This window comes from Ylistrum balloti, unplaced genomic scaffold, assembly GCF_031769215.1.
Source record: "Ylistrum balloti isolate Yb309-2 unplaced genomic scaffold, AGI_CSIRO_Ybal_v1 Utg370240, whole genome shotgun sequence".
Taxonomy (NCBI): Eukaryota; Metazoa; Mollusca; class Bivalvia; order Pectinida; family Pectinidae; genus Ylistrum; species Ylistrum balloti.
In genome coordinates, this window is record NW_026782195.1 from 376,224 (window position 1) to 403,049 (window position 26,826).

The window sequence follows — 26,826 nt, forward strand, 5'->3', positions numbered from 1 at the left end:
GCCTCGGTTCCGACAAAACGACATAGAGGCCCATCACTCCGTGACCAAAAATGGTGCGTAAAAAACTCTGCTGACAATTATGTGTTTAGTAATTAGACTTGTCAGAATTTCATTCAATCTGCGAAGTTGTATCATTCACATTTTAGAGGGATGTGGTGAGGGGTTGGGGGGGGGGGGGCAGGTTTAAATATAATCCTTGTACATATTTGGTAGTGCGACGAATCCTAACACTAGGAGCTAGCGTAACGCTTTATTAACAAAATTACTTCTTTTTTTCAATTTTCACAATCCAAGTTCAGCCAAAAGGAGAAATAAATCATTTTAGAAATTCATCTATTATGACAGTAATTGATATTATTTGGCAACGGATTTATCAAAGCGTGAAAGCCAAGTTTACAAACACTCGCGTTAAGTACAGACATTAATGTAAGCTGTTGAGTCCACATAATCCACTTAACGATCACAACATCAAAGCCTGACTGGTCCAGGTAATCGGCAGCTAGGCCAGGGATTTATCATCTAAACCTAGTCCCATTCCTCCGTCGTCTGGAGAGACAGACATGGACGCGGGGAACATGGAAAGATCGACATGGACAGACACGAGATACCGGGAATTGATAGGCATGCATTTCAAGCAGGCAACGGAAGTTTGTTTTCAAAAAAAAGTTCGTGTTAGTTATCTGTCTTAATCATTTGCTGTTGCTGTCTCAAAGAAAATGCTATTTTTACTATGGAAAATTTAAACAAGAACACGATTTATTTAAACTAGGCTACAGAAAAGTGATGTGTCCAATTGAACGCATTGGTAACATGGCAAAGATAGTCTTATTACACACAATAAAACACATAGATTATCCTAAAATGAGGTCATCGTCCGAACCAGTGGACTTATTCGCCGTTAAAATTGTCAAAACCTAAAGACCTTAAAACTACCATTAAAACCCATTTAATGTTTTCACCGTTCGAACTGTCCAAACCAATGTCCATTTTCACCATTAAAACATTCCGGATAATTGAATCGGTTTTCATCATTGAAGCTGTTCCAACCATCAGATATTTTTGTCATGAAAATTACTATGGAAGCTCTCCAACCCTCTTCATATTCTTACTGATAGAATACACAAACGTGTACATGACGTTCCTTTGAAATAAGATAAAAAATTTATATCCTAACATTTCTGCCGATTCTCTTCGCTTCATTGGTTTCACCAACATTTCGCATCACTAGCATCCTATAAGGACTAAACAGCTGTATGATACTGTTTAATTCGTTATATGTTGATATAATAGCCAATTCTAAAACTATTAAAATATGTTATCCACAGGCGTGTCTTTTGTAGAAGCCTCCCTATGGTAACGAATGTAGTCTTAAAGTATTACTGATCTGTGATATATAATTATTTAGAGCTTAAAAAGTATCTATTATTTAAACAGGTACATCAAAATCCAAAATGAAAACCAGAAAGTGCTGCCAAAATGGAGGACGTTGCATTTTGAACAGTTTTTGCCACTGTCGAAAGTAAGTACCCTTAATATATTGTTGTATCTACGGGAAAGCATTGCGGTTGACATAAACTCTAAAGTCCGTAAATTAAAAAGGACCAAAATATCCGGTGGGTAAACTGGTCATACAGACATTCTATGAGAGTCAATGTAATTTATTGAACGAGTTCAATAATTTCTTCAAGGCTTGTAAAATATCAGATATTTAACGAGTTTAATAAATTATTGGTGAACAAACACACACACACACCCTCACACACACACACACACACACACATACATAGAAAACAAACAGATCAACAATAAAGAGCGTTTGATTTAATTTATATTTCTTTTCTATAACAGGAATTTCTACGGCCGTTTCTGCCAGTTTGAGTACAAGAACCGTAGTTGTGGCACACTGAAAAGTGGCCACTTTATCCGGTCAGATTGTGACTTGTGTAGGTGTTTCGATGGATACATGTACTGCATTCCTAGGGTCTACGCCGGCTGTGGTGAGTTCTCCATATTTCTGTGGTGTGTAGAATTGTGGAAATCAACATAGCGATGACCATTGTCTTCTGTTAACTACACGTCGATATTAACTTGTACAAGTAAACTTGCACGTAAACATGAAAACATGTTAAACAAGACGTATTCGTACAAAAGTCGCATCACTTCATCATTAAGTGGTTTTTCGAGAGGTTAATTTTTTTTCTTCGGGTTATAAGAAAAAATAAGTTTTACAAAACTCTTCTATTAATAAGCTTTTCTAACATAAACCTTAAATGGATATGTCTGGTTAATTTAGATATAAATTTAATATTATTGATAAATTCTCTGATCAAACCGTGTAGATGTTTCATCCTTATTATATCTCGGACAAATTATACATGTCACTCTCGGACACAAAACAAAATTTGAAACAACCATATAAAGTTTTACATTATCTATTTTACAGAGAATGAAGGTTTCGTGGATCACAGTAAAAAGATCAACCCTTTCAAGGGCAAGAATGTCGAGGTTATCCCAGACAAAATCGACGAAAAGAGCTTAAATCTTCGCACGTTTGATGCCGACAAAGACTACGCTTATTATTACAATGACTATGACGTCACGGAGAAGAACATGGCATCGTCTATAACATCAAGTTCAATTATTTTCCTACTTCCATTGTTTGTGTTTTGTAGTTTAGATATGTCTGAAACTTTCTGGTGAAAACAATCTACATGTAAGTAACGAGTGCGAAAAAACAAGGAAAGTGCTGCGGGTATTTTTCGTCTCGGACATTTTCACGATATTTGTATCAACTTTGCACCACAATTTGAACAGTTGTCAGGATTTGTGTCATATGTCATGCTCCAGAATTGGGAAAATTCTAGTTATATATTTTTAAAGTATCATATACATGACTTAAAGTCACGTGTTGTCTTGTTGTGGTTCTGTGGTTTATATCGTATTGATTTCTATTGTGCTGTCTCTAGTCATGTCGTATATATTGTGCTCGGGACATTGCCAACCGTTCTAGTGAGGCTGTATGGTGTTCAAGGCAAGTTTGGTGCTCCCGGTTCGAATCCTGACGTTTTTCGTTTTTTTTTTTTTTTTTTTTTTTTTTTTTTTTTTTTTTTGTTTTTTTTTTTTTTTTTTTTTTTTTTTTTTTTTTTTTTTTTTTTTTTTTTTTTTTTATTTTTTTTTCTTTTTCATTTTTTTATATGGACATCAAGAGAGATTAGATATTCGTGCCTCTAAGACTTGGTCGTCATTCTTGGTGGTAAAACTTTACGAACTGATATCTACCAGAATGTGTGTATCTAGGATGCAAATGAACTGTACAAAATGTGGTAACTTGTATCAATCTCGAGGCCTGTGTAAGGTGTGTAACAATAAGTGAATTTGCACACAAATTTCTAAGGATGTTGAGCAGCGAATGGATTTTGTGGATAATGATACAAAGAAGCGTTAACGAGTCTAAATAACAGGCTTTCACTTCTAAAGAAATTATAAGCGAAAGGGGCAATGGTCAGGGTACGTTGAATGGACGTTTGGAAGCAAAGGGAATCTTAGGGACATTTGGTACGGTCGAAATAATGTTGTTGCGAACTGTGAATAGTTTGGGGGTTACAACAAAGGGTTGGGTATCGGATCATTTCTAATCCGGACATATTCCATTTTGCTATCTTTTTTTTATAATTTTATTTATTTGTACATTGTTACCATGTATATATATATATAGAGAGATATTTATTTTCACATTTTCATATTAAAAGAAAATAAAAATGAAAAAATGAAGGAAAAATAAGCCTTTCAGCCATACTTACTACAAATAGATAAAACGATGTGCAATGTGGAGAAATTGTACAGGCTGCCAAACCGTGTGTGTAAATACAGTAAACAACAGCGATGTGTGGAATTCCTATAGTTGATGTTGTACGACAATACTGTGTGGAATTATATAGTAAATGTTGTATATCATAATAAAATGTGTACACAGTTACCCATTTTTGTTTGTTTTACATAACCAGGCCACAATATCTGCCGGAAAAAAACTCAACTTCTGTGTTGTGTAACATTGTTTGATAAAGAATTCAGACGGATCAGTGGTATCTTACGTTGTTATAACGACTTCTCTATAACGATGACTTCAGCAACCTGAACATTTATATCAATTAAAAGAATGTTTTTATACGGAGTACCTGCTTTTAATATTCACCAATTTATCAAGGTGGTGTTTCTCACTAATTGGTCATTGTAGTAACATTTGTTGTATGAGGTAGTGCAAAAATCTGTCAAACAGAAGGTTCACCTGTGATAAACAGTTAGCAGCCTACATCTTGTTAGGCCTGATAAAGGATGATGGACTGATAAAAATTGGCGATAATTGTGACATGATATAGAAGGCACAAATTATCAAACTGATATCAAGCCCTTTCCCAATAATGTTTAACAATATACATCAACACAAGATGGACAGTTATATACAAGCCATAGTAGTAATGTCTTATATAATGTATACAACACATATATATATATAGTTTGGGCACACAATGATCTCATAGACGACCTGCCTTTTTATATTGCCTCAAAAAGTATTGTTTTAAAAAGGGAGACAAATCCATCCTTTCATTCGGTTAAATGACAACTGCACGAAAGCAAGAGATTAAAAAAAAGTCTTAGCACCCAAGTTATTAACGTTAACAATATTTCCTTTGTTTTAGGTCCTCTCCAAATCTGTTGCACATTTAGATATATCATGATGACACATGATTTTGGATCAGAGAGACTTCCCAAACCACCAGTCCTTGTAGCAGTATTCTACATGACAAAGGTTGGCTATTCAAACAAACATAATAAATTCTTTCTTTACTAGCTAATCATACTTCAATATTAAAAACGTCCAGGTTGCCATTTGATGATAAGAATACCGACCTCCTTTGTTTATACTGGATTCGTAAACCTCACAAGAATCCACATAAACAACATTTTAGCGCTAGCTCGCTTAATTGACTATTTTAACTTTCATCAAAGCTTCTTGCCACAATTCTTAAGAACTACCAGATCAGGAGTACAGTCTAATTGGGGGATTGTTTTTTAAGTGGTCGAATTAATAGTATGTCGATTTTGAGGAATTCCAAGGAGTTTTGGCCAATATTGAACAACTTCAAAGAGACATCGCTGCAGTAAAACCATTTGACTTTTTCACTCTATACACTACCACAACCCATTCTTATTAATGGAACGTACAAACTTTCTGAAAAGACATCCCAGAGGGATATTTTCTACTGTTCATGGGGATGGGTTGAAATTTCAACATCGTTGATCAGTTATCATACATGTAACTTGCTACTGACAACCGATCATTTAATTGCTTGTTTATCCAATTAATTGTTTGTTTGTTTGATTGTTAAAGTATCTTACACAACAGTGACCAATAACATTTCACCAGTTCATAGATTGTTTGAACACTGCACATTATTAGTTCTCATATACAAAGAGTTTGTTTTAAACTGGAGAGTCCTACTGATACTAGAAGTTGGTGAAATTGAGGGTACTCATGGTCACCTTTCTAGCCTTTGCTGGTGGGAATTTCTCTTTAGTCTCTTTAGTGTCTAGATAGAGATCAAGGGGTCACTGTAGCCTCACCAGAATCACCGTGGAGATGAAAACCACAAAGAAGAATTTAAACTATAGACCCAAAGTTCCACTGATGCCATTGAACTAAAAATTGGTGGGAAAGGTAGCAAAAAAAGTGTTGTAATTTTTCGACCTTGTCAAAACTTCGATACGGCAGCCAGGGAGGCCGTTTTGTAACATGATTGCGCAATCATGGTTTTCCTGTGCAACACATATTTCAACCTTCTCAAGTTTCACCAGTTGGATTGAGCTCCAACTTTACTGTCAAAAAATAGGTAACACTTGTTACAGTTACCTACTACTCACCAAAACTACTGTCTGCATCGTAAAAACAGCATCTTAGTAAGATTTTATTCAAAGTAGAGAAAAATTAACCCTTCTCCTTGCTGAAAGAATTGTACTCAGATGACCGTTAAGGCCCATGGGTCTCTTGCTTAAGATAGAAGTGTGAACTATATTTTCACTCTACACTGTATTTATTGAATGGAGTGCATAAAAGCCGAGTTTTACCAAGTAATACGCTAGCTCCCAATATTTTATTTAAAGAGAAAAAAACAGTGTGGACAAACAGTAGCTGGTTTAAACACTTCATAAAGAAATAACCATCGTGATTTTTTTTCAATTGATTTTTAAACTGTAGTTCTTTCATCAGGATGGTGAAATCGTCACGTGCAGTGGGAAAATACATTCGAAGTTTTTTAAGGCTTCGTGGGCCAAAAGTAGCATTGTGTATCATGTGATATGATATCCTTATAAACTAGGAATGTTACAGCTTCTAATCAATAGAAAATCACTTTCTATTCGATTTTGACAACCGTTCAAGGTCAATGGAATAAAGAAAAAAAAAACTACAAACCAGACTCCCATTCAGATTCCAACCGGACAGAGTGACAAACCGAATCAATAATTGAAGAGAAATCAAAACAGAAAGCACACTTTTCCGTCCTTTTCATGGAAAATCTATCTGGCTAGTTGCCAACTTCCCAGTACAATCTACTTAATAATATACATACCTATTACATAACTGTGATTAGCTCACCAGGTATCCGATCAAATCAATTGTACGATGCCAGGCAAGAGAATGTACGGTTACTTCCGATGTCCGTCCTGCAATGGACATTGGGAAAGTGCCCAGGTATACAGTTTGAACCAAACAGGACATGGTGTATGTATGTCTTCCTTGTCTATACGTATTTATTTCATTCTCTGTTAAAGCTTTTCAGGTTAAAGGAAACTCTTTGGAGTTTCCCATTGGTTAACCCCCCTTTCCTAACAATGAAATGAAAATTTCAGGTTGACACCGTTGCTGACAAATATCTTTATAGGTGAATGGCTATGTTTTGTCACAAGAGGGAAGGTCAGGATTAAAAAGATACTTTATACAACATTTTTGACTGTTCACTATTAGTATTTTTTAAAATGTATATAACGACTGAATCAAATGTCAGTCCTGATTGTTAAGATGAAACATTAGCCCCTGACATATTCTGGTATAAACTTGTTTCTTCAGGGATACTACAAACAAGACTGTAAAATGTGTAACATCCCATGCAGTCCATACAGAGTCGAGCCTCTCCAGTGCCCTAACTGTGGGAAGCCAGCACAGTTTTGTGGTTGTCCCCGTTCGGACGAGCGACATGTGGACCCAGAGAAGGCACATCGTAGTGAACTCTGCCATAAGTGTCGCGCGGGTTACCCATGCGGACAATAGATTGGACCGACACTTCGTGATATAACATATCGACTAATCTTGGAGACTATACGAAGATTAGTTGATTTCCATAACCTGATTTCGACAGATAACTGCAGACCAGGAACAATATGTAGATACATTAATTATTTAACCGTTTAATGACAACAATGTCCAGCAATCAGTATCTCCCACGATTAACTTGAAGAAGAATCTTAAAAAATTAGTTTTTGTCTTCGTCTTTATTTTTTAAAAAGGAAAAAATAAAACTATTTATGGTCAAAGCATTTTTTTTAAATAATCAATGTAAGGTAAACAAAGATTGAACAACAAAACAGTTTAAAGTTTTGATGATCCGATTTGTATCATCAGTGTTGCCGGATAAATAGAATACATGGTCAGCGTCTTAAGAAATAAGATGTTCTTCGCCTCGGGACTAAAAAGTGACGCGCCATTTTTGTCCTTCTTCACTCTCGCCAGAACATACCTCGATTACATTTCAAGACATTTGCCATATAACCTATGTGTTTGTTACAGTTGATTCAATGCTTCAGCGCCACATCAGGCTAGGTGTGCCACTTCCAGCTGAGGATATATCTACAGAATAAGGATTTAATGTCACCCTGGAAGTTCCACGCAGTCTTCCACGAAGCTTCCAGATAGCTAATAGTCTCCCAGAAAGCCTTTGTCGATTAACGTATTGTTTGACGTTCTCTCCTTAAATTTTGTCGCCATAATTTCTTGCTTTTTCTGGTCACTTTCTCTGATTTCGTGCATTCTATATTGATTCCAATTATCTGTTTGTCATTTCCTATGTCGGTCCGTGATAACCGAAATGTTTGTTTTAATTATAAGAAAGAGAAACATAAATAGGGCATATCATATATTTAGGTTTAAAATTTTTCATAACGGACCGGAATACCTTTAACTGATAAGCTCTTTACGTGGGCATGAAACACAGTGGACATGTGTACATCTGGAAATGATAACATCCAGACTTTTTTTTTCTTTCGTTATTTAAGGGAAATTCTCTATACATTTGCAGACATAGAAATATCAGAAAAATAACGTACTTTATATACCCCATGGTATAAACAACTTCAGGTTATAAATAAGTATTTTCAAGATCGGCCCAGTTATTACTCCGAGGTCTGCCAATATGGCGGACAGAGACGTAGTGACTAAGCCGACATAGACAACATCATATTGTTGATTAACAACACAAATCAGTGTCTTGATCGCTGACTTTAAGTAAGGTACGTGCTACTACGTAGGGAACAGGATTAGTACTGTCTCATCCAACACATCATCAGGATTCGTTCGAAATCGTCCATGTTGTCTTGTCTGATACACAGACCTAACTTCCGGTTATGTTATCTTGTCTATCACAAAAGACAGTCGATCAATTTCTACTGTAACCCGCTTCTTGTAATAAAAACACATTTGGGCAGAAAAGTAAAACAAATAAAAAACTATGCTTTGATTCCCTTCTATTCAACCATCTTGTTTTTCTCGCTTTAAATTCGAAACCAGTCACGTAAATCAATTATTTTTTCAATATTGGTATATTTTTTTTCAATATTGGTATAGTTTTTTTTCAATATTTGCCGATTTTTGTTTAATTTCATATGGTATGGACAGAAAAGTCCTTACTGGTGAAGTAATAATACTGTAGTTGATTAATTGTTAATGGTTTAGGAGTGTAGCCATGTGACATGTTGTGTAAAAAAGTTGGCAGTGTACAGTCAGGAGTAGGTACGGAGCCCGTTAACTGACATGCTCCATACTTGTTTTATTTCGTTTTCTCGAAACATTATTTCGTTTAAACGAAATATTAATTCGTTTATTGGAAATATTATTTCGTTTTTTCGAAATAATAATTCGTTTAAATTTCGTTTTTTTCGAATTATTAATTCGTTTTCTAAATATTATTTCGTTTTTTCGAAATAATAATTCGTTTTATCGAAATAATATTTTATTTCGTTTTTTCGAAATAATAATTCGTTTAAACGAAATATTATTTCGAAAAAACGAATTATTATTTCGAAAAAACGAAATAAAATAAGTATGGAGCATGTCAGTTAACGGGTTCCGTAAGTAGGTCCATGTGTATACATTAAGAACAATTACTGATCCTTGCAATAACCATACACAATACCGCTAAAAATATGTTTTTTGGAAACACGACCAGTAAGGAAGATTGTATCCTATTAATTCCGGTACTTGGAAAAATAAAACGAAAGTAGAAGTGTTACATATAAAATAACAACAATTGACAAGAACAGCGAAAAAAGCCGGACATAGTATTACTTTAGTCTGATGATAATATGGCAAGAGGATGAGGAGGAGGTGGAGGGCGACGACGACGACGAATACCGCCACTGGAACGAAAATATGGATTTTTCTTTTGCGCGTCGTGTCAAATATACTGGGGGTGTGCCCATGTATATTGTGTCCGAGGCACAAAAAAGGTCAGTCTCTGTACCAGCCTATTCGCCGTGTCAGTTATTTGTCTTTATATTTAGATTTACAGTTTTTGTCCAACTAACTACAACGTGGAAATGTCAGCCATTGTTACCGATGTTTAAACGAAACAAATACTTGCTCACTTTCGATGACATTGAAAATCAATCAAGATAAGATGTTCAGTATTTTTATCAAATATTAATAAGAATGTTGTCTGATATCTGAGTAACATATAAATAGAATGGTGCATGACGTCAGCAGAAAAAACATACACAACGGACGTTATTCTATATCTGTGTTCCAGGTTCCATTAATATTGACAAAAGATACAATACAGGTTTTCTTCTCCTCTCTGTTTATATTCTGAAACAGCTTTCAAAAATCATAGTTATTTGAATGATTTACGAAAAGTCGTGATGTTTGTTACCTGAGGTAACGTGCTAAAGGTTATAGGTCAACAAGTCCCAAAAATAACGTCATATTATTGTCTCGTGGTCTGAGATGTATCTTTATTCGTGTGAATACAATCAAGATTCGGCTAATGGGAGAACATGATGCAAAATATGAATATTTGTTGATGGACTCACAGTTTGTAACAAACGCTTTCATTGGCTAAGATTTTCAAGACTTCAAATACATGTACTCTAAAAATATCAGTACCTATATACATTCTTATCTAAAATGAAGTAGGTTTGAAACAACAAGAGGTCTATAGGGCTTGTATCACTCACCTAGGCGAAGTATGTGTGGCTGGTATTGCGTCTTTAAAACCAAGGTAAAGACTGCTAAACATCCAAGCACACATTACACAACATTATTGTTTCCTTCCAGATCCCAACCCTCTGTCCCTTGCATTAGTCAAACCATTCATATTTCAAATCAATTGATCCCTATAGGTGAATAAGGATTTTGAAAAATTTGCTTTATTTCCAATATCGGGGCCCGCCCCTCCCGCCCCAGGGGGCCGAGACAAACTGTTAATAAAAAATGGATTCCCCTTTGCCCAAGAATGCTTAGGACCAAATCTGACCAAAATCCAATACTTCCTACAGGAGAAGTAGGTATTTAAAAACTTGACTTTATTCCCTTTATTGAGACACGCCCCATTGGGATTGAGGCCCACCATTTGTACAAAATTGATTTCCTTTCACCCAAGAATGCTTCATAGCAAGTTTGGGCAAATCCAATCATTAATGTGAAAGGAATAGGATTTTTAAAGAATATTTGCTCTCTTTCCCCTCTTGGACCCCGTCCCTCCTGCCCCAGCAGTCTGAGACCCACCAATTATACAAAATCGATTCCCCTTTGCTCAAGACTGAGCAAACTCTAATTATAAGCGTTCCTACAGGAGGAGTATAATTTTAAGATTGCCCGCTTTTGGACACCCCTCCAAAAAAAATTTATATTTTTGTTCGTGTTGAATCCAAAACTGATGAATTTGATGAATTAGAGGTTTCCAATGGTTACCTCTATATTTAAAAAAGTAGATCTTAATTTAAACATAAGTCTAATACTTTGGAATTTATTGGTTTGACTTAAACGCTCGCACAAACACATCGGTAGACTATGTCATAATCGGGGAAAATCTCTAAACATCCTTAATATAGACTCTTCCGACGTAAACAATATCCATTTCTATTTGTGTCCAATAACATTCCACTTGATAGAGCTAACAAGGATGTTGGTCGCACTAATATGTACGGTACTAGATTACCTGATCTGTGTAAAACATCTTCACTACAGGTAAAAGGTTAGGCTATATCAAGACAAAAGTGTTGGAATACCAACTTGTAAAAAAGTGGGCGTGGTAGAGTATCTATTGTACATAATTTTATTAGCAATTTTGAAATGTGTGACTTTAACCCAATGTTCTCTGATGTCCATAATCGATTTGGTATTTTGGTATTGATTATACAGCTGGAAATGTTAAGAAAGAACATTTTCCCATTGAACATAAATCCGTCTAATTCGTTAAATGAGATCAAACTAGAACAGTTAAGGTTTAATAAATTAAAGAGTATAAGCGAACACAAGTTATGTCAGATTTTTTGTAACATATTTTTAGTACAGCAAAGGAGACAAAGGTGTTAAAAGGTACGTAACTACAGATAAAAAAACGAAACCGAAAGTAAAGGCTAAAAATAAACCCCGATTTCATAAGAAGAGTGAAGAAATAACACTTGATGACTTGATGAATTGAAAAAAATATGTTAAGGAACTCAAAACATCTAAAGCATCTGGTATTGATGATATTAAATGTACGTATAAAAAAACTCACTCGAGGAGGTATTAATAGTTACAAGTAAATCGTTTGACGTGACAGATGACTCCAGAATAATCCCCAAGTCCTGGACCATAGGTATAATAAAACTCACCTATACAATAAAGGTGACCCAATGGATCCAGGCCAATACAGGGGCATATCATTAATTAGCTCTTTCGATAAGTTATTTACACGTATCCTGAACAATAAGCTCACCTTTTACTCTCTCTATAAAATTGAAGGAAAATATTACATAAAAATCAAATTTGTATTCTCTGTCTTCCTCAATGACATTGAAGACTTCTTCCGTAATAATGGTATACTTCCTCTGGAACAATTAAAAGACAAATTCCAGGGTGAGCTTAACATTTTAGTGAAACTTTTTGTCCTGCCTTACGCTGATGATACTATAATTCTTTTCGATACTGTTGGAAGGTTTACAGAAAGCTTTTGAAGTTTTTCATAGATATTGTAAAACGTGGAAACTTGGAGTTAGATTGAAAACGAAAGTAAAAATAGCCCTAGGTTTAAAACAAACAGTCAAAAAATGAATGAGTTGACAGTTTTAATCACTTGGGTGTAGCATTTAATTGAAATGATCATTTCTATATTTGTAAGTGGAATCTGTGTGAACAACCCCAAAAGGCTATGTTCTAAGTTTATCGGAAAATTTAAACTCAACATCTACCTTTTGACTAACAACACATATTATTTAATACTGTAGTGAGATAAATGACCATCCATTTTGTTATTATCTGTGTTAATAAATGATGTTACCTTATGTAATGCATTTTAATGTACCGAGGAAATCCAGTGATCTTGTAAATCTTCCCCCAAGGATGCTTCTGACCATTTTTGGCCAATACCCGCTTCGTCGTTCATGACAAGTAGCGATTTGTAGAAAAATGACAGACGGACGACGAACGCCGTAGTCTGTCAATAGCTCACTTATCCTTCGGGCCTGGTAGGCAAATAATGCCAGATATTTGAGAATTAAAGTACATCAGGAACGATAAAGAATTCAGATATCGCACGCTTGATAGACATAAATGTCCCGATTGTACTATTAATTTCAAAAATCTTCCCCAATTTGTAATAAAGTTGCCGACAAAATCGCCAATATATAGATAACTTCTTTCACAGTTTCATTCATCTTTTGTACGACACAGATTTTTCTATTCCCATTTTCTAGCAAGTTTTAAATGCCCATCGAGTAGGCCTAAATATCAACGATAACTAGAACGATGCTGCATGGCTGGTTATGAATAACATTTCATTTAAATTTATACATTTTGATTTTCCAGGCGTATGTAATCCTTTTTTTATTTTTATTGTTTGTTTGTTCTTTCTAACGGATATTGCAGTACTAATATGACTTCAGTTGAGTACGTTTCAAGGTAGCGTGTCTATTCGCCAGCAGTGGTTAGTAGACGGAATGCACACCAATCTACAAATAATGGTTTCCCATGAAAGCTGATCTTCGAAATCAATACACTTGATTTTCAAACAGCCTCGTGCTTGTGTTGTGTGCGAGTCATCCTCGAAAATTCCTCAGTGCAAAGATCGTTAGTGATCGTCATCCCTGATATTTCGCTTTAGGGAAGTGTGAGTTACCTCCCTTGAACTGTTACAGTGTTAATTTATTTCCACGGTGTTTCTGCGAGATGATATTTCATTCGATCCACATGACTATATTCAGTCCTTGTCAATAAAAGTTGTTGAAATGAAAATTATTTGTTCATTTGACATTCTTAGGGTTGGTAAAATATTTTGCTTTTTTTTTTTTTTTAATTTCAAAGATGTCCTTTCAAAGTAAAATTGTCACTTGAACTATTTACTTTTGAAAAATTTATCTTTTTAATCTGTCGGTCATCAAATCGTTTTCCAACATTCTGATCAGTCTCAAATAAGTGCAAAGTTTTTTATGGTGATCAAGACAAACCAATATGAGCTCTTCAAGGAAAAACAATAGGAAACATTTACTTATCAACTTAACATCAGTTTTACAAAAGTAAAACAATTCAGGAATGATGTCAACAGAGACTAAAGCCTTTGAAAATACAAAATATAGGTCCAGGATGCAATATATAGACATTATCATTTTTTATACAGCTTATTGGTAAGTCAATTGGATGACACACTGAGATAAAAGTAGACAAGTCTATAAGCTTAGAGCGATTGTCTTGGTAAATTCTCTGTCATCTCTCTACATAAGTAATACCCCTGAAAGTGACACTGACAAATTTGTGGAAGTCTGAATTTTTCTATACCATGACCATCCAGATGCTATCTAAAATTTAAAGATTTAGGTTTTTTTTTTCACATTTCTGTATTTTTTTTCTTCTCATTTCTGTGACCCTTTCTTTAGTTCCTTCATAGGTCCATAATAATTATTAGCTTGAACTTTTCATTTTCAGCTTAATTGTATTAAATTGGATCATTGCAGTTGGTTGTTAATATTTTACAACAAAAGTAGATCTTTTCAAAACTCGCAGCCCCCTAGTGTAATATCTGTAAATTTCATTTATGATACAAACCATTTGATCAGAAGCAAAAGAGGATGGGCAGAAAACAGAATTCAATTGAAAGGACGGCAGACTTTTAAGCATGAAGCTTGAAATTTTCTTTTTCTTTTTTTTTTATATTTGTTTCCCATTTACCAGTTCTTCATTGAGAAATGTTTCTCTACATAGCCTCTAAAAGAATGCCAAAAGAGTGCGAAATATAAACATACATATCTTATTTCAAGGATTTGAAGCAGGCTTACATAGTTTATCTGCATTCTATAATTGGAAAGATTGGTATGATAAACTGACAAACATAGACAAATCTCAACCGATCTTTTAATAAATAAATGAAATATAAAATTTGTGTAGCAAAGCAAATATTAAATAAAAATACACTCAACTGAAGTGAAGAATGAAGCAAATATAATGAAGCAAAAATGTGAATTCTCATGAAGAAAATAGTTGATTCTGTTAACTGGCTTTGGTTTAAATATCAACAATTCAATTTTGCATTGCAATACAGCATTAGTAAGAAATATGAGGACACTTTGGAGAAGTCTTGGGTGATATTGTCTATCATACAGCACCACCTCGATTCTGAATCACCTGTCTGTAGATAATACTTATATAAATTGCTAGTAAAAGTAGAATAAACAGGTCATCCAGAAACCCGAATATTCCAAACATTGCTTCTGGTATAATGTCCAACGGAGATATAAAGTAAACCAAGGCAGCCGCAAAACAAACAATGACTCGGAGACGAAACATCCATATTAGTCCACCAACAGAGAAAAATTCTCCAACAAAATGTCTCATTAATGTTGGCAGGTCCCGTAGATGTTCTCCAATCTGTCAACACAATCACACCAGGTTGATAGAACAGAGTTATTTAGCGTTATTATCAGCTTTTTGAAGTCATTATATTCATCCGCCAATGATTTTAAGGCCAGGTTTGGAAAGTACTTAACATCGCCCTCCCCAACTCTCCCCTGAATAATTTAACTTTCTTATACAAGAGGGCCATCGTTGCAATCTGTTTTTGTTTTTGTTTTTTTTGGTTTTTTTTAGGCTCAATAACCAACTTTTCATGGGTATATAGCACCACAGTCAATGTAATTTCAATGTTATAATATAGTGTTGTACATTGTATACTATAAACCCTTTCAGTGTTTCCATCTCTGTTTCCTCCATATTCCCATGTAACTGAACCTCATTTGTATCTATTCTTAACTTTCATCCCCTATTGGTGTAAGAGTAATGATTTTATGACGTACAACAAAAGATAAAGATTATACAATGCATAAGGAAAGTTTCTGAATTGACAGCAGGGTGATTCATGATGTTTATAGATCATGGCGTGTCTTATGTTGAGGGTAAAATTGACAGTAGAATGTTTTGTGATGTTTATGGTCAAACTAACAGCAGGGTGTTTGATGATACTTACAGCATGTTTTTAATATTTATGGTAAAATTAACGGTATGGTCTGCTATGATGTGTACAGTAAAATGGACAGCACATTTTTCACATTTAACGTCAAACTGACAATAACGCATTTTATCATATTTAGAGTAAAATCGAGAGCAGTGTGTTTTATGATGTTTACAGTAAAACTGACAGCATAGTGTTTTACGATATTTAGAGTTAAATCAATAACATGGTGTTTTACGATATTTAGAGTTAAATCAATAACATGGTGTTTTACGATATTTAGAGTTAAATCAATAACATGATGTTTTACGATATTTAGAGTTAAATCAATAACATGATGTTTTACGATATTTAGAGTTAAATCAATAACATGATGTTTTACGATATTTATGGGGGAAAATGATGTCAGAGAATTAGACAATATCTACAACGAAAATTGACAGCAGAGATGTTTTATGATGTTGATGATAAAAACTGACAACTGGGTGTCTTTATTATGTTTTTGATAAAAAATTGACAGCAGATGATATTGATTGATACAAGAATGTATGGACATGTTATACTTACAGATCTTGGCTGCCCTGAGAAGCGTCGGTTATACCTGCTTATTTCATTCATTATATTAGTTTTCTCTGGACTGTCATTATTGTTTTCCTCAACAGTAAATGCTAACAGAAGAAGTGTTACCTACAAAAACAATAACACGTACATACATACATCACGATCAGCAAAGAAAACAAGATGATTCTTTAAGTCAACATCATTTCTACCAATACAAAACATTTCAATATATCAATAACTGTTATACTTACCTGCAAAATAAAATGACATAACAACAGCTTTAATGGGCCTGTATCTCTCAATCATCTTGCAACTGTCACTAGTAATGTGGAGATCAAAACAAATATAATATCCTTAATTTTTTCATATTTTTTACATTTACAATGGAAAATTATATGGTTTTATTATTCTGTAAAGTGTACATCATTGTTAGCCGTACTGTGTGTACATCATTGTTAGCTGTACTGTGTGTACATCATTGTTAGCCGTACTGTGTGTACATCATTGTTAGCTGTACTGTGTGTACATCATTGTTAGCTGTACTGTGTGTAAATCATTGTTAGCCGTACTGTGTGTACATCATTGTTAGCCGTACTGTGTGTACATCATTGTTAGATGCACTATGTGTACATCATTGTTAGCCGTACTGTGTGTACATCATTGTTAGCCGTACTGTGTGTACATCATTGTTAGCCATACTGTGTGTACATCATTGTTAGCTGTACTGTGTGTACATCATTGTTAGATGCACTATGTGTACATCATTGTTAGCCGTACTGTGTGTACATCATTGTTAGCTGTACTGTGTGTACATCATTGTTAGCCATACTGTGTGTACATCATTGTTAGCTGTACTGTGTGTACATCATTGTTAGCTGTACTGTGTGTACATCATTGTTAGCCATACTGTGTGTACATCATTGTTAGCCGTACTGTGTGTACATCATTGTTAGCTGTACTGTGTGTACATCATTGTTAGCCGTACTGTGTGTACATCATTGTTAGATGCACTATGTGTACATCATTGTTAGCCGTACTGTGTGTACATCATTGTTAGCAGTACTGTGTGTACATCATTGTTAGCTGCACTGTATGTACATCATTGTTAGCCATACTGTGTGTACATCATTGTTAGCTGTACTGTGTGTACATCATTGTTAGCTGTACTGTGTGTACATCATTGTTAGCTGTACTGTGTGTACATCATTGTTAGCTGTACTGTGTTTACATCATTGTTAGCCGTACTGTGTGTACATCATTGTTAGCTGTACTGTGTGTACATCATTGTTAGCTGTACTGTGTGTACATCATTGTTAGCCGTACTGTGTGTACATCATTGTTAGATGCACTATGTGTACATCATTGTTAGCCGTACTGTGTGTACATCATTGTTAGCCGTACTGTGTGTACATCATTGTTAGCCGTACTGTGTGTACATCATTGTTAGCCATACTGTGTGTACATCATTGTTAGCTGTACTGTGTGTACATCATTGTTAGCTGTACTGTGTGTAAATCATTGTTAGCTGTACTGTGTGTACATCATTGTTAGCTGTACTGTGTGTACATCATTGTTAGCTGTACTGTGTGTACATCATTGTTAGCCGCACTGTGTGTACATCATTGTTAACCGTACTGTGTGTACATCATTGTTAGCCGTACTGTGTGTACATCATTGTTAGCTGTACTGTGTGTACATCATTGTTAGCCATACTGTGTGTACATCATTGTTAGCTGTACTGTGTGTACATCATTGTTAGCTGTACTGTGTGTAAATCATTGTTAGCCGTACTGTGTGTACATCATTGTTAGCTGTACTGTGTGTACATCATTGTTAGCCGTACTGTGTGTACATCATTGTTAGCCGTACTGTGTGTACATCATTGTTAGCCATACTGTGTGTACATCATTGTTAGCTGTACTGTGTGTACATCATTGTTAGCTGTACTGTGTGTAAATCATTGTTAGCTGTACTGTGTGTACATCATTGTTAGCTGTACTGTGTGTACATCATTGTTAGCCGTACTGTGTGTACATCATTGTTTGATATGGTTATCATCCTACTCCTACAACCTACTATAAGTATTGGCTGATGTCATTTGCTGAAACACTAAACTTAAAGCAACATACTGCTTAACAGATAACATGGCCTCAGGTATTAAAATATCAAATATTTTAATGGGGCAAAATTTTTGTGGTTTTTAAAAACATTTCATGGACACTTTAAATCTTTTTCTACATATTTTAAGAATTCGTGGACATAAGATTTCGTAGATCAAAAGTACCATGAAATCAACAAAAAAAAATTATGATTTTACGGCACATGTAACATGGATGCTTTGAAGTGAGCTGAAAAGATTCAATAACTCTTGAACCGTGAAAGGGGATCAAGGCCGTTCATTACAGCAAGCCAATAGAAGCATTTACAATAAAGTTATTTTTAACCTGTTGTGTGATAACTGTATCCTATTTTCACTAACAAGCTTAAAGCAATGATCTGAAGTGAAATTTATCATGTCCTAATTACAGTGAACTTGCTAATGTAAATCCTTAAATCCTGATGTGAAGGCCAAAGTTATAATGCATTTCACATTTCAACAGCTGGTACACGTCAAGTTTCTTAAGAGACAATTTTTATGGTAGAAATTACCTCAAGAACCAATACTGAAAATTAAAATGTTTCCTTTCTTGATCTAAAGCAACATACATTTATATGGTGATAAAAAAACATACTTGTTGTCGACAAACAGGACAAGCCACAGCTCCCAGCCAAGTGCCATGCTGCCAATATGCTATGATACAGTTACCTGCAAATAAATGCCACAGTTACATCCCTTCAACTGTAATGCAAGAGATGTTGCCAACTGTTATCATGTCAGTACCCTTGCTCAAGTATCTACACAAACAAGAGGTCATGATGAGTTATAACATTTTTATTATCGCTGCAAAATTTTGGTTTAACAGCTTGGATAACACTGAGAGCGTCTGTTTGCAATTACAACTCACAGCTGAAAGATCACATGATGTAACAACGTGACTGAATTTAAGTGTTTAATAAAGAGTTGAGATTTACTCACCACAGAAATAATGACCACAATTAGTGTCTACACCATACACCAGATCTCCCAGACAGATTGGACAATTAAGGTTTGTTTGCCGGTGGGCGTCTCTGGCTCGGTATGAATTTGATTGATTCTGATCTTCAGTGGACTGCCCTGTGCCATTTGAAGCTTGGTTTCCTTGGATTCTTTCTCGGGCAAATCTTACATTATCTTCATTGTCTGGATGGATATAATATTGTTCAGCTGTGTTTCTAAAAAAGAATTAAAACAAACTAAGCCCAACCATTCTATAAAATGTCACAAAAACCAAACTTGATACTGAACTATATACTTATTTATTTTACCATAATTGCTGATTAAGTTATTGTCAATAAATATCAGCTTGCTTGTTGGTCTGAACTAAAGATAAGTATCATGATTTGTCCAAAATTTACAAACAGAAAATCAGAAAAAGGTGCATATCTCCGGATAAATGGTTAAAACCAAAAGTTAACAACACAGTACCCAAGATACTCCTGTGTGTACAAATTATTTTCAAATATGAGTGAAATACCAAGGAGTGCTTCAAATAGGTATATATCAATAATCAGAAAGACATAATTACTGGTACAAGAAAACCTTATAAATGCAAAATTATTTTCTCAAGTCCACATTTACATATACATGCATACAAATGTAATTACCAAGTTTTATACTGGAGATAAATGCTTATGTGGGACATTTTTTTATCCACAAGAAGGACAGAGATATGGCTGGACAAACCAATTCCAGCATATCCAAGACTCTCCAAATTATGTCTGAACATAAAAATATTTCATATCAAAGTGCCATAAAGATGCATTTCAATCCTCCATTGTAAAAAATCTGTAATATATGTATTGCTGATAGATATAATACAATAATACCAAATATTTATGTGTATTACCTTCTTCTTGCTACAAAAACACACATCGGTATGAGCATTCCAAGAAAGGCTGCAACAGCTAATAGCAATTCATCCCCGACCCCTTCTATTATGTTTGCTTTTCTCATGTAACTCGCCATGCCAGGGACCAATCACACTATATTATAAAAAGCGTGGTCTTCTTTCAGTCACTGTTGGATGAACATATTACTTTCTGAAAAACAAGTCATTAAGACTTATATATACAAATTATCAAAGCATGTAATGGAATTATTAAATAGACCACAAAAACAAATGCAATAGTTTCACATTAAAAAAAACTGGTAATCTCTTCAAATCATTGGCTGTATACTTTTATGAATGGTATCAAAAGGTTTCTTATCTGGATCAGTGCATACCATGTGAATTATCAAGTCATGAAAATCAGAATTTTGTTATGTGTATTACTATATTATATGATTAACAAGTTAGTTAAAGAAAGCAAATTGAAATGTGTTCTTTGCCCTCATGGCATGAATATAAACAAACCTATATATCTATCACAAGAGAACCTAAATTACTAGCAAAAAAAGTCTCATATGATTTCATAAACTTTTTAATTTACTTGATACTGATAAGAGAGATGCTATTTGGATGCCAAAGACACACAAGCGAAACTCTATACTTCTATCATGTGCACTGCAGGACTTGATGCAACAGAGAAAAATTCTTTCAAATATTTATATATGTATAATTGCTATTTGTTGTCAATTCACATGGTTCATCTAAATCCGTACCTAAAAATAAGTGTTGAAGTCACCTGAAATGTTGAAAAGTGTAACAAAAAAAATGAAAAAAACCGATAAAAATGCCGACTTATTTCAATGAATATAACGACTTGGAACTGTTCAAGATGTCATTAAATGTTTGATATACCCATCATTTACCCAGACGGTGACGTTTCAATCTTGTAGATTCGTATTTCGTAAGAGGAAGTACAATACATTGTACACGTATTCCTACAACCAGTGAGAATGTTCCGACAGTCCAGACACCATTCAATTGTGTCTTGACGTTGTCGTCAGTGATTCTAGGACTATTCGCTCTTTCAGGTCGATTTTCAGACACAACTACTGAATACCAAAAAACGATGATGACTGGTGGTCATGTCATTAAATTACATATCTATATGGTATTTTCGTATCGTACCTGCAATGTGATGTCATACTAAAACGAAAGTATTACAGGAAGTTACATGGAACCGGAAGTTGTTAAACATGTGTTAGCATTAAACTCGGTCTTGAATTTCGTCTCCGGACCCGGAGCGAACAGACATGATCATGAACATTTTTTGTTATCATTGTTATTCGGTGATACGACAATATTTAAACTTCAAGTCTAATTCATAATTTGGAAAAAAAACTAATATTTCGTTTTCTATGGTGAAGTAAATCGTAAATTATTCACTGGCGTAAGAAATACACAGTACCCAAGTTAGCCAGCATCAGATACTGATATCACCTCCATTTATATGTGAAGAAACCGGTTCGAAATTAACTTTAATATGTTGTGCATCACTTTTGATGAACCTAGACGTATTTAAATGAGCTACTAAATCGAAAGATCCTATAACACTCTTTATCCCGCTCGTTAATATGTTGTGTTAGAATCAGCTTGTCTGACTGTCTATCGGTAGGAAGGAAACTATCCGGAAAATTCTTCCTAAAGTTGTAAACAAATTCCACACGGCATTAAGTTTATTTATTTATTTATTTATTTATTTTTGCAGCTAGCATTAAAACTAGAACTGTCATCGTGAGAATAACTTTGGCCCCAGTAGACGCAGAATGTTTAAACATCAGTTGTACTATAGTGTCACTAGAGTAACACAAACATTTAAGGTAAAACATTGAATTTCCGTAGATATGTACCTACGGGGTCATATTCTAACCCAGTTATCAAGGGAACCAAAGTTTTCTGGGGAAAAAACGACAACAAAAAACAAAAACAAAACAAAAAAGAATCTTCATGTAAATCTTCATAAGGCCTACAACATTTCTGTTTAGTTTAATCGAAAATAGTTCTCAAGTTTTGAAGAAGTATGGACAAAATCCTATAATATTACGTTTTGAAAAAAATATTGTCACTGTAAGTATCATTCTTCAAAATCCTTATAGGTCTATATCAATTTTCATACAATTTTTTATTTCGACCCATCAGAATCCTCATTTTGTTTCCATAGTAACTGTTTTAGAAAATATCAGATGTGTATTATAGGCTTTGATCAAGTTTTACTAAGTTTCATTGAAACTGATCGAAGGACTGATGAGCTATTAGTCATTGCACAAAAATCTGTGTATAGTGACCTCGCTTCCATGACAACCAACATTTTTGTTTGAAAAACCTGCACCCACATGTAGATACGGTCTCTAATATTGGGTGGAAGTGTGGCCCTAGGGTTTTTTAGGCCACAGCCACAGCAATGTGGTTTGACCATTCCTGTTGAAGCAGCCTTCTCCCTCGTTGTTTGCAAGTAAAGGGGAAGGGTCCTTGCGGTGCCATGCGTGGTATCGTTTCTCTGGTAGCACAGAACGTAGGAACTCGGTCTGTAACATTGCTTTGAGAATTGAACACAATGCAACCGCAGGTTTTTTGACCACCAGCATGTTTAGATGTGCCTGAAATGGGACAGCAGTCATAGTTGGAGACGCATGGATGATGTACCAGTCTCATATTGGTTTCACACCTGATCAATCGATGACCATTTGGATGGTGTCTATGTCACAAGAGCTCCTGTGAGGCATAACGTTGGCAAACGTTTTGCCTAACTGTGGCATTGCTTTGTTGATCGTAATGGATGCCCTTTTGGCAGGTACAGCTCGTCCTTTAGCAAATTCGGCATCGGATCACGAGGACAATGACGAAGATAATGTTTACCTACAGATGAAGGTATCTGTAAGGTGACAGAGATACAATTATCAGGTCTGTGTAGAAGTTAGCAGATGTTGAGGCCATCTGACGATCGGTCATGCAATATGTACGTGAGCTTGCCAACACCCCGTTGCGAAAGAGAATACCCTGTACCGTTGTCGTTGAGAAATAAATGAGAAAATTTGTGATGGGACATCCTCCCTCATGTTTGGTTCTGACGATGAGAGGATGATGGACTTGGTGGCGTTGGAGAAAGACTTATCGCAACGGCACGTTGGTGAGACAACTGAACAAATTTCCGGGGTATTGCAGAGATATGCGCACAAATTTGGGATGTGTTGTGATAAGATTTTCTGCTGTTCTTATGTCGCCCTTCTCATGACTCACATGATCCTCTTGTCACCGAGGCTCAGACAAGCGTGATTAAACTTAACCACGCGCTACTCTTTTGAACTACACGTATATTGCCTGGTTATTACGGGGAAGAGTATTGTGAAAGTAGGTGTAGATTTGACAGTTATATTTGAACTTGGCTCATGTCAACTCGTCCCGAAGGTGATAAGTGACCGCACATTAAAGCACTCACGGTGGTGTACATTTGTCGAGTTCTAGAAACTATGGTGGCTGATTCGGGACATCGTAATATCGCTTCGTTTAATAGGAAGCGAGATTGCGACATCACGATACCACGATGCGATATCACGATAGCAAGAAGCGATAATACGATAGCGCGATGCGAGACCACGATAGCGCGTCGTGTTATCGCTTCTTGCTATCGTGATATCGCATCGTGGTATCGTGATATCGCAATCTCGCTTCTCATTAAACGAAGCGATGCTACGATATCACGATTCAGCCACCATACTATGTACTTGTTGTAACATATAATCTCATTGTGAGTCATCACAGTAGCATGGCTACAGAATATACAAGTCATAAAGACTATTTTGGTAGATGTTTGGTAAATAATGGACGTGTTAATGTCCACTATTTGACCTAACTGTATTCCAAGTTTGGTTAAAGGTGGGCGAATACTATTTCAGCAATAGATCTAGATGCAAAACGTAACAGTATGTATATACAGACTTTTCGTCGCAGACGAGACGATATCAGGGACAATGCGTGCCCTAAATCTAGTCTGCACGTTTATTCAGATAAACCGGTTGTGTTCAAGCTTCTTGGGTATTTATTAATGCACACAAGACATCTGAAACAGCATCAGTTGCTCTGTCGTCAGTCAGTAGCAGCGGAAAATATAATTGCCAGACTAGTTTCTATGTAAATTCTATCGGGAAAATTTCAGTGATGTGGTCAGGCTCAGGACATGAATTCTACACGTGTATTTAACAACTACACCGAAGTATACTGCCATGGTCTGTTATACTGACAACGGGCAACAAGTCCTTACATTGCCAAAATACTCATCCTGATACAGACTGATACGTTTCAACCAGGGGACACAACCCGAAACCTACTTCGCGGGACGAACGCTGTAAGTCGGACAGTGTCAAGGGAGACATTCGGAAGAATAATTATCTATAGAAAGGACAGGAGATATAAAGATTCTCAGTTTAGTCGCGTCTTGTAATGGGGGTAGCAGGTAAAATTTTTGCTCGTCTGCTGGTGTAACTGTTACTAAGTTAGCTTTTCAGAAATCTACAGTGAGAACTGACGAGGAATGCCAGCTTGTAAATGTACGATTGCTAATAATTTTGAAGCATTCAATTGTGTAACGTAGCATGTACCTTCAAAAAGATAGGGCCTTGTGTCTTTTACTATTTTGTATAATATCATAAAGCAGCACTTCATCAGAACGGCGTGACTGTGACAAAATGGCTATTGTTTGACTCTATTGAGCTAGAACGATTTGTTCACTTCATAGAACAGCCATCTTGTTGGAAAGCCTATCCAGTATTATAATTATGACGTCTTCAGGATGATTTCGTCCACTGAGATGGAAATCACACCAAAACAACCACAGATTAGACAATAATGTAATGTTGTGATATGATGGACAGTTTTATATATCTTATAACGTTCATTATATCTACAGGATGTATATTTCATATGTTCTGTAGATTTAGAGGTACATCGCATTTGTTGATTTTGTGAAAGACATGAACTACATTTATTGTCCTATATTAGCCGTATGTCCACAAACGTTAATGGGTATGTATGATCCGCGATAACATTCACGGTTTGGATTTTTAACTAAGTGAATATCTTTGTATAAGTATGTGCTAAATGGGGCTAGTTGACCTGTTTTGTACACAACAAATAAAGATCTCAGCCCGTCAACACGTCGGCGTGTCACCACTCAATTTTATTAGCAATTTCGGGAACGATGTTAAAAAGGTCGAGTTTATTGTTTCATTTTGCTATTGTGTTGTATTGTGTTGTATTTAGAACTGTTCAGAGTACACCAGAAACAAACATTAATAAGCGTTACAAAAGTAATAAAAACAGGTGTTTATAACGAAGGTGTACGAGGAATTCAGCAGATATCTACAACAAACAAACAAACAAACATAGGAAGTGTAATTAGTTGAAAAACTTCTAAAACTAAAGTGATCCTTTGTAAGTCTTTATTAAAAGATGACAAGAAATGTAAAATGTGTGTACTTCGATACCAAGGTATGAATATTCAAACCGATCTAATCAGGAACATTTTCTTTCATCGAGGCATACATTACTTATAAAGTTACTCACTTCCATCAGGGTACACTAGTAACATTTCTTGCGAAAACCGGGCGAAATTATTTATAGATTTTAAATATTCTACAATCTAGACTGACAAATGATCCAATGTACCATACGAGTATAACTTATGTTACTCAACTCTAGAATTCTGTTAATACCTTTTATAGCCAAACTGAACCATTTTATTACGTAAATTAATATATGTTAGGAAGTGAGGTGAAGGGAACAGCATTCCAACTTGTCAGATTTTCAGTCTAATGTGATTGATGAACCTAATTAGTTTCTTGTAGGATTTCGGGGGGGGGGGAGAAAGTAAACAGAAACTGAAGTAAACAGAAACTAATAGTACTCTCGGTTCTAGTCTTGTCAGTGTCCACTCCAGCGTAGGTTGTGTCCCTCGACTGGAAAAAACCTAATATGATATGATGGACAGTGTCATACTACCGTGTCTTGGTTATGACATTTCAGTGTGATGACGCTATGCAAGTGTCCCTATAGGCAATATAACGTGACCGAGTGTCGTGGTGCCGTGTCCAGGTTATGGCATTTCAGTGTGATGACGCTATGAAAGTGTCCCTTTGGGTCCTTGCTAAGGTCACATTCGCCACACAACTGTAAAAGTTTTGGAAATAAAAACTAGGACTTCAAAAATGTCCAGAATACTGTTGATACAATAAAAAAAAAATTTTTCCTTTGTAACTGACAAAATAAACGTGTCCATG

General features: G+C 35.3%; 1 protein-coding gene across 1 annotated transcript; it reads right to left on the bottom strand.

Moving 5' to 3' along the window:
• Positions 1-14,861: 14,861 nt before the first annotated feature.
• LOC132552197 (E3 ubiquitin-protein ligase RNF170-like) lies at positions 14,862-20,694 on the bottom strand. Its single transcript, XM_060216346.1, has 5 exons — positions 20,516-20,694; positions 19,606-19,841; positions 19,262-19,335; positions 16,536-16,655; positions 14,862-15,388 (listed from the first exon to the last, which is right to left on the bottom strand). The coding sequence occupies exons 1-5, from the start codon at positions 20,632-20,634 to the stop codon at positions 15,116-15,118; spliced, it is 822 nt and encodes a 273-aa protein (XP_060072329.1). The 5' UTR covers positions 20,635-20,694; the 3' UTR covers positions 14,862-15,115.
• Between the last annotated feature and the right edge of the window lie 6,132 nt (positions 20,695-26,826).

Coding starts and splice junctions, on each gene's coding strand:
- LOC132552197 (XM_060216346.1), bottom strand. CDS start 20,634: ATGGCGAGTTACATGAGAAAAGCAAACATAATAGAAGGGGTCGGGGAT. Junction 16,656..19,261: donor GTCCTGTTTGTCGACAACAA/GTATGTTTTTTT, acceptor TTGTTTTTGTAG/GTAACACTTCTTCTGTTAGC. Junction 15,389..16,535: donor TCTCAGGGCAGCCAAGATCT/GTAAGTATAACA, acceptor TTGTGTTGACAG/ATTGGAGAACATCTACGGGA.